At 44.4% G+C, this 12,174-nt stretch overlaps 1 protein-coding gene across 6 annotated transcripts in view; it reads right to left on the reverse strand.

Moving 5' to 3' along the window:
• Nucleotides 1-11,108, reverse strand: part of ARHGAP22 (Rho GTPase activating protein 22) — a 147,695-nt gene extending 136,587 nt beyond the window's left edge. The window contains exon 1 of one of the 6 annotated variants that reach the window (XM_035330260.1): nt 10,381-11,108. In XM_035330260.1, the coding sequence (XP_035186151.1) occupies nt 10,381-10,414 (34 nt within the window). In that variant the 5' untranslated portion in view covers nt 10,415-11,108. Of the gene's footprint in view, nt 1-3,093; nt 3,252-3,850; nt 3,903-4,313; nt 4,333-4,466; nt 4,565-8,678; nt 8,720-10,380 lie in introns of those variants that run through there. The other 5 variants (XM_035330262.1, XM_035330266.1, XM_035330268.1 and 2 more) reach the window with 5 other exon arrangements.
• Nucleotides 11,109-12,174: the final 1,066 nt, after the last annotated feature.

The raw sequence follows: 12,174 nt of genomic DNA on the forward strand, positions 1-12,174 counted from the left end.
ATCATTAAGTCCAACCAAAATGATTCTATGATCCTACATTAGGGAGAAATAATCAGATCTGCTTCAAAAGCATGCTGTTAATCCAAACCAAAATAGCTATTTATGTAGACATCCATAACTACTCCAAATTAAGACAACAGACAGGATCTGCCTACTGACCTAGTAGCTCAGACTAAGTACAGAGACACATGCAGTAGAACAGACAGTAGACAGTGAAACTTTTGGACATTATAGTAACAGACTATTAATATAATGGCTCTTCTCTGAGGACTTAGTTTAAGCCTTAGCTGTTGCACTTATCCATTCTCATCTTAATTTTACTGCTCCCAGTGTATCTGAAGTAACAACACAGCCCTGTCTGTTCAAGGCAAGTTAAATGTGTATCAAACAGGTAAGTGAAGCCCTTGCAAAGAAAATCCTGTGAAAGGACAAGGAATAAAAACATCATTCACGTAGCACCCTAGCTACTGGCCTTTTAACCCTCAACACAAGATACAAGGTGGAGGCTCTGATGGTTATGTTCTATTTTCAATACCAGCCAGTTTGCTGCTCATCATGCAGCAGCAGCATGCATTAGCTTCTCTGTAACAGAATTCACAAAACACATTCCAGCCCAACCATTCAATTTTGCCTTTCATCACTCTTACAACCTTTTCTTCACTAACACTGGCCTCCTTTCCCAATTAGAAAGAGGATGAAGTAGTTTTGCATAGCTTGCTGCACATCATATTTTAAGCGAGCCATTCAGCATTGCCTTTTGTGTGTATGTTCCTTGGCTTGGAGAAGGCTAGGTAATACTCTACTCTTCAGGGAGGGTTAGAGAGGTACAAGCTCCTGGCATTAACTGAACACTAGTCACTTGAGTAATACTCATATGCTTTATTTATTTGTTAAGCACTGAAAGGGACACAAAGAAGCTGTCCATTATAACTTAATGCTATTCTATCCCAGTAGACAACAAGTTCAGGTTAGTTTCGTTATCAAGAGAGATTCAACAATTGTTGTTTGTTTACAGAAAAAAAAAATAGAAGAGACAAAGATATGATTAGCGAGAAGAAGAGGCAAAGATAAGTAAATGCCATAACCAGTAGGTCAGAGTCCCAAATTCAACATGTTTTGTCCTTTGTTATTGTAAAAATCTCAGTTACAGACCATACCATTGGGCAGCCCATGTACAGAAACCTATTGCCTGCAGAAGTCTGCTTTTTCAGGTCTACACCATGCACTGACAGTTCCCAATTGGAACCACTGCAGCAGACTGTTCAGAGGACAAAGCAGCACTTAGTTCATATCCATCTGCTGAGTCAGTTTGAAGCATGCCCTTACCACCAAAGTGCACACAATGGGCTACAGAACTGTTGCAAAGCCAAGCACCACTGTCCGCTCCCACTGAACCCTGGCAGCATCTCTTGAAAGCTGTCCATCGCCTCCATCTGATTAGTTAGAACTGCCTACCTGACAAGCACTGCTAAACTCATACCCTGCTGCTAGCAAAGCTCTGTAGTTCCTTGGGCAACCAACACTGAGCTACAGCTCACCGCTGCCAGAAGAGGGAAGTCTTACTCCCTTCTCCCTACACCCACACCGCTCTTTCCTTCTGATCCACCCAGCCTTATGTTCCCACACTTCACTGACAAGCTCAGACCTTTTTATAAGAATAGTTACTCTCTGGAATGCCAGAAAGTCATCTCAGACTTCTTTTCCCCTGCTATTTTAGTGAGTCAAATCAGGTCACAGAAAGAAGACTGAATAAATAGCTTGTGCCCCCTCCACAACCAGTGAAAACCTCTTGTAATCTTCCCAGTGGATATGGATTTAAGACTTCATTTTAAATAGTTTTCCTAGCCATGGTGGACTGAGGGACAAACAAAAAATGCTGGCCACAATCACATTCATGTTGGAACAGGGACTGTACCTAAATTTGTACAGCACCAAATGGTGGGATCCTGGTCAAGGCTGTAGCTCTTCAGCCCTACAGATACAGCACATAGGTCTGCTGCAGTATAATAACTCAAGTTAGTCATATACCCTGCATTCACCCATACTTTTATAACAAATGTTAATACCAGTGACATGCCAAGCACTTTGTTCATATTCTTCAGATGCTGCAGTGGCTGCCGGCATCACTTGTACCTTATACTGACCAAAGACATTTGTCTGCCACACTGCATAGAAAATCACTTCCCCAAATTATTCTGAACTGAAAATAGTAACTAGGAGTAGAGAAAATTTCATCAAGGCCTTTTGTCAGTAACACTGAAGTGATAATGTCACCCAGCCTCTTTCAGGATTAAAACCTCCCCAGACTCAGCAATAACCTTATATTTCTCTTATACAAAGATCACACAGGTACTTATTCCTACACTACTCTTCGGGCACTACACCAACAGCTCAATGTACATTTCAACATTTGTTATGTCTGTTTTCAGTGTACAAACAGCACCTGTCCCCTTCTCTGTAAAACAGGTCCCTCAGTGACTTGCCTTAGTGACAGGGTTATTTATCTGGGGGACAAAACTAGAAGAAATCCATGAAATCTTACTCCTACACGTCTCATACTCTGAACACAAGTACCCAACTTAAATTATGACTGTTTGTAACAAGATGTCACTAGTTAACATCACAGGGAGGGGGTTCTCCTAGCTTGGAGGTCTGCACAAGGTTACGCATTAGATTGTGAAACTCCCTGCCTACAGTTCTGGAGATCATGATTGATCCAATCCTTTCCCCTGCAATGTAACCACTTCATCTTAGAAGAAGTGTATACAGCTTCCTCATCATTTAACACCACACACCATAGTTTTGGGTGCTTTTTTTTTGTTTGTTTTGTGAACTCATTGAAGTAAAAAACAAAACAAAACAACTATCCTACTGAAGCATAAGTTGCTTTTAATTACATGCATTAAAAGGAAAGACACTCCGAGCAACTTTTTTCAGTTCCAGAGAACACCTAGTATCTCCTCTGTTAAGCTAGTCATAAAGACAAATTTACTCTCTTTTGGGCATGAGACACACAGAGAAGCTCTGTTGAAGGCAAACACATTAGAAGGACTGTCAGCAGCAGCCTCCCTCCCCCATGCTTGTTTTAAATACCTTAAACACACGCAGGCCTGGGCATGGATCCTTTCCTTTCCTCTTCCAGCTCACCAGATGGCTCATACTGCACCCTCATCGAGGGGTTCCCTCCTGCCATCATGGTGTGGGAGGGCCTTCATCGTTGCCTCAAACTACCTCTGCCTATTATGCAAGGAGCTGGAGAAAACAAATCAAGCTGTTTATACTGCTGTGCTTGCCTATTAACTACCGCCAATGTAAAGGGAAAGCAGCAAGGAAAAATAACGTAATTCTGGTAGTAGCCTTGCAATGAAAAGGAATACATTTATACAGGCTCTAGAAGGAGCAGGTGACTGACCTCCCAGGAGCGGGGTGCCAGCATTTGTAGTGCTACCACTGTGCTCTTTGCCAGCCTGCACTCACTCAGCAGGTGTTTTACGGCTAAATTAGAAAGCCCATGGCTTTTTCATTTTTAAATATTTAATTCCCCCCCACACCCAGTTTATCTCCCTAGCAGTCCAGCCACCCTTCGAGCAGTGTTACTGCTTCTTCTTAAGGCCTCAACCCTTCCCCAGGAGGCGAGGCCGTGGTTCGTTATTTCAAATTCAAATGGCGTGAGCCCAGTAAACTGCTGCTTGCCTGCAAAGTTTCAGGGCTTGTTCTACAGAAGGTGATCTCCTGAGCCTGCAGGCCAGGACAGAACACTGCTATTGCCAAAAGCTTCACCTAGTTCAGCACACACCACAAAGCCCAGGTGGAAAGAAATAGGCATCTCCATATGGATAGAGAGGCTTACCCCTCTGAACAGCCCAGGTCCTTCTTTCATGGATCATACCACTGAGTAACAGTGGGAAGCTGAAACTCTCCCTCTAGAGTTACGCCACAATTATCAGTTACCTTTCCATACACACACGACCACTGAAACAGACAGAGACAGAGCATGCCGCTGATAATGCAGCTCACTGCGCTGCACACTCCTTACCAAAATAGCAAAGTGCTATGAGACTGACCACTATTAACAAGGCAGGGATAATCCCCTACTTCTTTCACCTCCCTAGGGCCAGACACAGCATGCAGGGACAACCACACCTGATGTGTCCACCCCAAGCTTCCCCCTCCAAGTTCAGGCTATTCTTTCCTCCTGCCTTCAGGACACCTGAAGCAGCTAGCCCAGCAGCACACCAGGCTCCAGCCCCAATGCCTCCCTCTGCAGCCCACATCATTTTCTTAGGATTTTAAGCTCAATTCAGCAGCTTTACCTCACATTTCTCCAAAGCAAGGAGGTGAGGCCCAGACCCACACCACAAGCCCCACAGTGCCTCAAAGGTTCCTTCTCGCACAAGTTCACATACCACAGGTCATAAATCAAATTGGATTTGCCAGCATTTCACTCTAGCCTTTTACCCACATACCTTTCTAGAACGCAGCTCATGAAATTGCCTCTTCTGCCTCAAAGAAACACTCTTTCAAGGAAGGGATTTAGTGAGCCTCCTCCTTGCAGCTGGGCTCCACAGGTGTAATGTTGGCCCTGCCATGCCAGCTGCAGCTAGTGACTCTGATTGCTACATGCCATGAGGGCTGGTATGCTCCCACCTGTTGGTGGGCTCTCAGGGGCTCAAGGAAGTTTCTGGAGGAGTTCACAGCTCCAGGGCTATTGACTTTGGTTGCAGGAGTATAAGGCTGGGTGTTACTGTTTGCCTGGTAAGATGGAGGTGCCAAGGTGCAGGCCACACACATGCTTTGGAATAGCTGTGTGCAACATCAGCCCCTCAAACCAGAGTGGCAGCATCGGGGCTGCAGAGCCCTCCAAGTTCCTCTCCGCAGAGCTAAGAGGCTGCAGGTGCAAAGCTGTGGTTTGTGAAGGGGACCAGGTGCCTGTGAGAGTTCCCCTTTTCTGCCTCTCACTAGCCAGAGAAACAAGCTTTTCACACAGCATGATTTTGAAGGGGGTACAGCCTGAGGAACCTAAACTGGGCAGTCCTTGAGGTCTAGGGCTTGCCCCAGCAATGTGGTGCTAGCCCCTGCTAAGAGAAGTCACTGATATGGCAGGAATTGAGGGCAAAGATGCCCCCAGTTTCCTCAGGCATACAGGGCAAAATAGGAATGTGACACTGAACTGCTCTGCACAGGGCAGCAGGAATGCCTTCTGTAGAGGACTTAGAAAGAAGCCAGAAGGTTGATCCCTCAGTAACCAGAGAAACCAGATTGCACTTGAGACTGTTTGGCTGCCTCTGGGACATTATGAACTATATTTATTTCACTGTTCCTAATGTCTTCTCTCTGCTATCTCCTTTTTTTTTTTTTTTTTTTTTTTTCTTCCCCATAAACTAATTTTCACACTTTCTCTTCTCCTTCGTGTTGAAATCTCATTTAATCACTATTTTTTTTTCCCTTGTTGGGCCTCATCTCAGCTTTTCTTGTTGCAGACTGTCTTGCTATTGGCACCTGCTACTGGGCCCGTGTGGTTGATTCTTAGATGAGGTCCAACCCCTGGGACCTGAACAGTGTCAATGATACTGAAGAATGATTAACTGGCTTAGCCAAATATGACTCTGAATAAGCAGCATCTTCTGACAGAGTCAGAGGTCTCCTTCACTGGTGTAAAAATGCCCTATTCATTTTCCAGAGATGTTGCACAAAGTTCATTCCTAAGCCTGGCAAACTCAGGCTAGATGAGACCTTCTGAAAGCCATGACTGGTTGATAACTTTCTGCTGTCATTAAGCCTTCTTGAAGAAGTGATTAATAACATTTAGACAGGATATCTCTAAAGGGATGACCCCAGTCACTCCATATTTCTGGTACAAAAATAAGTTGCTAGTGGCAAATCCCACAACTTCATACCAGTACATTCATCCTACTATCCTGATGTCCTCCATCTGCTCAAGAACTAAGGTTGCAGGGTTACATTCAGATATCTAAGCCCTTAGCTGGTGAGTTCTTATACAGTCAGATGTGTTCTAATGACAGAGAATGGCCAGTTAAAAGCTGCTGAATAAGAAGGAAGAATAATTCAGTATTCTTTCACAGTACACTAAACTTCAGGAGACTTGTTTCAAGTCCTAGCTTTGCCTTGGAGTTTTCCCTAAGCCACAGAATGTAAATGTTAACTGTGAAATGTAGCATATGCAAAGGTAAATCCATTATGAATTGTGCAGTTCTGTGACATGGTAGTGAAGTGTTGGCCACAAGTAATGGATTGGAATAAAATTACAAGTTCTGAATAGGCGTGTTGTGACTGACAACTTTGGAGATGTCTACATTAGCAAATAGTACAGATCCTTAGGAGTGAATTTGTTAGACAGTTAATGACAGATAACTAATATCCTTACTACTTATGATTTTTCGGAGGCTCTGTTTTGTACCAGTACTATTTTGATCCTATACAGGATCATCCCCAACAACACAATACGTTCTTACATCCCTTAACTTTTTGTCTAACTTGAACAGTTTTGTGCATCTACAAGATCACCAATGTGTCTTTTGAATGGTCATTTGGGCATTTTCTTTCAGAACATATATTTCTGCTGAGTATTATATGAGAGTTTTCCCTGGGTACACAGATATGGTTATCTTTCCTCTATCCTGCCTCCAATTTTCTTTGAGCTTATAGGAGTCAACTATATTTTGACACATCTTTTTTCCTTTCAAGTCTGTCTGGATTTAGCCAACCAGCTCACAAATTGTTAGGATGGAGACTGAACAATCATGTATCCTTAGTGCCATAAGAAAGCAGTTTAAGTATAGGGTATCTGTGCTCTGGTAATCAAAGAAACAGCACTTTCATTAGAAATAAAATGACACCATTGCAAAAGCACTGAATATTAAAAAATAGCTGTCCTCACTGCAAGCACATGAAGCTTACATTCTACATGTGCACACTCCCAGAGGGGTACAATAATACTTTACCCTCTAAAGCCCCTCCTGGCAAGATTACTATACATCATTCTTAGAAATGTTTTAAGTATGCTAAAGCCCACTTTTCATTAAAATTGAATTACGATGAGTTTCAGAAAAGAAAAAAAAAAAAAAAAAGAAAGAAAAAAAAAAAAAGAGGGGAATAATGCAATTTTACTACAGGCATGTTGAAGGATACCTGAGGAAAAAACAGCCTGCCTGCAGCAGGCTAGCTTGCTAAAATGTTTCCCATCATCTTTTCCAATCTCTAACTTTTAATTAAACAGGGGAAAAAAAAGTAATTCTTATGACTGTGAATAAAATTTTCAACATACTGTAACATATGCATGAATGTGCAGCCAAACAGAAATAATAGATCAGAGAAGTGCAGACAATTCCATAATGTCAGACACCCACTAGTACAAAGTCCTAGTAAGAAGAGAAGGTTAGTTCTTCGTGCCTATGTAACTGAGACAGACTGTGCTGAAGACAGGAATACGGTAAAGAATCTATCATGTCAGCAGTTCTTTTGCTATAGAGAGCAATACCATCATAACACTTATTAAAAAACAAATGTGCAAACTTGTAGCCAGTCCAGCTTCTATTGCCAAGCACATTTAAATGCAACTGGTCAGGTATAGTCTGTTTAAGAATTTTTGAGAAAAGCAGCAAATGTTTTTCTTCATTTTTTCATACCTCAAGAGTATGGAAAGAGAACTGAAACAAAAATGCATTCCTTGAGACTGAAGGATGGAGTCTGAAAACTGCTTTCCCTGCTTTCCATACTTAAAAGTTCTCGTCTCCACTTTGGAAGACAGCATTTTTATGCCCCATCACAGTAAGTGACAGGAAAGAATGTGAGAATAGGAGCTTTTTTTTTTTTTCCATTGCAGTCACTTATTTCAGAATCCTGGACTCCACCAACTGCTGTACATAAAACACTGTAGGTGAAAAAAATAATGTAAAATCCATTCAGGCCTAACCAGGATGAATGATTTTCCAGAAGGCCCATTTAGGCACATTAAGATTTCCAGTCTGTGAGATTTTACACTTTACTAGGCCTTATGAAAACAATGTACCTCTTAAATGCATGTGTCTGAGTTACAGATGTGAGCTTGCTGATGGCAAGGACTGCATTACACTGACAGTTACCTCTAGTAAAGCCAATTGCCTTTGTGCTCTACCATACCTATCATGGATATTGAGAGCTAAACCCCAGATGTCAGACTCACTCTGAAAAGCCTGAATGTCTTTAAACCCAGGACCTACGTGAACAGATGCGGGGAGCCTGAAATAAAGAGCAGCATGTACAGACAAGGTAGCTTGAGTAATTCAGCCACAATAAATCTATTGTAAATACAAGAACATCCTTAGGTTCAACTTTACTGCTGCCTCCCATCACACTCCAGTGAATCTAGAGTTTGTAGCCAGACCATTCTTTTCAATCCCTTCTCATCTGCTCAGAGAAGTCATGCTGCCTCCCTTACACAATTAAGTCCTCACTGGCAAAGCTAACAGCCTGCCTCTACCCTGAAGTCAGTAAAGCTCATGCAGCAGCTTCTGTATCTCCAGACATTGTTGATGTTCACCATCAGCAAAAGATTTGTGCAGCCCTTTGCTTGCTCACATTTTACTATCTGAATCTTCATTAACAACCCCAGCAAAGAGGTCAGGGAGCATGACCTACAATTTTATATTCACTTCAGGCTTGTAATGCAGGACGCTTACCTTCAAAGAAGCATTCAGCCATCTTCAGCACTGCCTCTTTGCAGCTCATATGAATGAAATATGAATATTGTAGAGCTTAGGGATATGGTTTAGTGGGGACTGTTAGTGTTAGGTCAGAGGTTGGACTTGATGATCTTGAGGTCTCTTCCAACCTAGAAATTCTGTGATTCTGTGATTCTGTGAATGAGAGCTATAGAAGAGCCTTGCAGGATTAGGCCCTGCCTGGTAATTAATACTTTGCCAAGGCATTAAAAAAGTAGGAAAATTCCTTACATTTCAAAAGGCATCAAGACAGTTCTTTCCATGAGCTCTAAATTCACTCAGAAATAAACCTACCACTGCACAGTTAATAAACCAAACTCAGAACAAACCCTGAGAGAATGACATATATTGCTATAAATTGAAACTGAATCACAGAAGTACACTACAGCTTGTCCTCTGAGCATCAGTAACCCACAGGGATCTAGGATATGTCTCATAACTAGACTTCAATATATATTTATATTCTCTTCTAGATGAATTGAAGAAAGTGGTAGTACAGCATATAGTTGTGAAAGCCTGTTTCCTTGCTCTGCCACAGATTTCCTGTACCACTTTAGTCACATCAGTTAGCTTGTGTCTCATCAGAGCTACAATAATGAACAGGAATGCTGGATAATAAATGTATTAAAATACTGGAATAAGATCAGGCACCTCCTATAAGGGGAATGGCAAAGAGGCAGCACCTACAAAAGATTTGCTGAACTTCTGCAAAATTGTGCAAGTAAAATATTAGTACCTATGAATTAATGTGGATGAGATTGCACATATACAGCCCAGATAGCAGAAAGCTTCTTTCTTTCTAAGATACTGCTATTTAATGGACTGTTGGTATTTTAAGGACTGTTCAGAGCAAAATACTGCTTTTACATAGATATGTATGACCAAAAGTGAGATTTAGCTGGAAGTATCTGTCTCAGAATCACAGCAGTTAGAACCAGTGACGCTTTCCTATTTTATAACACTGGCATGGCAGAGGAAAAACATAATCTTTACATACTCTTCTGTGTCTGCTTTTGCTCCTAAATGACATTAATCTGTTTCTGTTTCTGATGGGCGGGAAGATATCCTCCTGAGACTGCCATTAGGCTGTGAATGGCAATGATGCTCAACAAATGCCATGTCAAGAGAGGAGCTGGAGCAGCAGCAGGAGATCACCCAACACAGCCACTGCCACAGCATCCCCGCCAGGCGAGCCGTGCCCAGCCCTTGCCGATCGCTTTACGAGCAGGTCTGCAGGACTGCTCTAAGCAGCTGTTGCAAACCCAGGGCAGGTTTTCCTTCCTTCCTTCCTTCCTTTGTCCTCGCCAGCAGCTACCACCAAGTGACTTTCCCCAGCGTCTACATCCCGGCCCGGCGGGGCAGCGCGCTCCAGCAGCCTGCTGCTGCTGCGAGGTGCCGCAGGTGAGCCTGCCACACCTGCCACCAGCCGGAATTTCGGCATTACAAGCGCAGCATTAGCAACCCCCACAGGGGTGCAGTGACTCCAGCGAGTCCCAGGACGGAATCCAGCGCTTCAATTCCCCCCGGCACCGCAGATCACGGCGGGGCCAGCCCCCTCCCTCCCACCCCTCCTTGCCCGGAGCCTCTGCCGCCGCCGCTCCCTCCCCTCGCCCTCCCGGGAAGTTTCCCGGTTTGGGCCCGGCGCCCCCCGAGGACTCACCTCGCCGGGCCTGCCGGATCCGGGGGCTCAGCATGCTCCCTCCCTGCCGGCAGCCTCACCTCGCCTCGCCTCAGCGGGCGGCCCCGGGCCCGGCCGCCGCCCTCCGCCACCTCGCTCGGCTCCCAGCTCTGGCTCGGGGGCGACGCTTCACGTGGGGCTAAATAAACCGTCATGCATTATTTATCCGGCCTCGAATTAATTCCCATCCAAACTCAGCGCTGAGTGCCTCGGTAATTACTGCCGATAAATCACTAGGATGCAGACACGAGGGCTGGACCTGGCTCCTTCTGCTAATTGGCCGTGCATCGGTGTTATTAATATGCCTCTTCCAGGGAGCAGCGTGGATCCCGCATCCCCCTTCCGCATCTTCCTCCTGTCGTGCTCAACAGACGCTTCAACTCGCCAAGGACAGAGAGTTGAATCTCTCCCAGCTCGAGCTGGGGAGGAAAAAGGGCACAAAGCACATGCCGAGGAGCTTGTGCATCTGCTGAGGTTGTGCACTGAAGGAAACACAAAGTGTGCTGGGCCAAAGGGCAGCGGTGTGCAGGGAGCACCCAGGGGCTGCAGCCCTTCTGGGGAGGGAATCCAGTGAGAACCGGGGAGCCAGGAGAAATGACAACGGTTACTGCAGCGCAGAACAACAGCTCTTCCCTGCACTGACAGTCGGGTGGGATGGGCACGGGGGAATGCCAGCACTCCATCCTAGCACCCGTCATTTCTATTTGCACTCCTTGCACTCCTTCACCCCAGTCTGGGAAGGAGCACATCCACAGTCAGCAGTGGGGAGAGGAAAGGACAGTTGACAAAATAGTTAGGTACTAGTAAACAGTATCTATAAACTAGAAATAGTAGGATGAAAATCAAATCCAATTGACACGTTCTGCCCCTGGGCTGTTGATAGCATGAGCCCCTTCCTCACCATCCCCATCTCTTGCCTAGCAGGTCCTTTTGCAACACAGAAAAGTGGGTAAACATCTCCCTGGCAAAGTGCATGCTCTGCAGCATCACCCTGCAGGTTTGTATTGCTGAGTTGCATTGACAAAAAGCACCTGAGATTGGCAGCTTCTTTCTCTGCCAAGGAGATCCATCATATCTTGGATCCTGAACACTGGCCGTGAAGTTGTGTCTTCAGCAGTGGAAGAGGCTCTCTGGCCCTCCACAGAGGTCATACTTAGTGTACAAGGCTGCAGCAATGGCAAAGATGCTTTGGACCTTTACCTGCTTTAGCTGCCGATGGAACCAGCTGCTTGGAAGTGATCATAAATCTGTTGAGCTCACAATGGCTGCCTCAGATTTACACACCTGTAAATGAGGCTGGAAGTGGGATCTGTTTTGAATATACAGGCTCCTGCAGTTATCTCCCCACTAATTATCTGTATTAGCTGGGCTTCAGCATGGTGAAGAGCAGCTAACTGGTGATCCCTTGGCCAACATGCTTAGCCCATACCCTGGCACCAATGGGGGTAATCAGCAATAGCACAAGCTGAGGGAAGTTATGCTTCTGACTTCCTACCTAATCTCACTGCCTGGATTAAAAAGTCATTCTTCCTAACAATTCAGGAGACCTCTTTCTCTCAATATTTTCAGCTTTTCTTGTCTGATTTGATGCTGTTTAAATTGCATCATTTTGCACTTTGAGCAGGAAATCCAAAGGAGTGTACAGTAACACATAACAAGAAATAAAGTTAACTGAACTTGTAACCTCACGGGAAACTTGTCACACTTCTTCCTGCTAAGTCACTTACCGTGAGAGCTTGATTTCATCTCTGGGGAAGGATATTATATAGAAATAAT

Source organism: Oxyura jamaicensis, chromosome 6 (genome assembly GCF_011077185.1).
Source record: "Oxyura jamaicensis isolate SHBP4307 breed ruddy duck chromosome 6, BPBGC_Ojam_1.0, whole genome shotgun sequence".
Taxonomy (NCBI): domain Eukaryota; kingdom Metazoa; phylum Chordata; class Aves; order Anseriformes; family Anatidae; genus Oxyura; species Oxyura jamaicensis.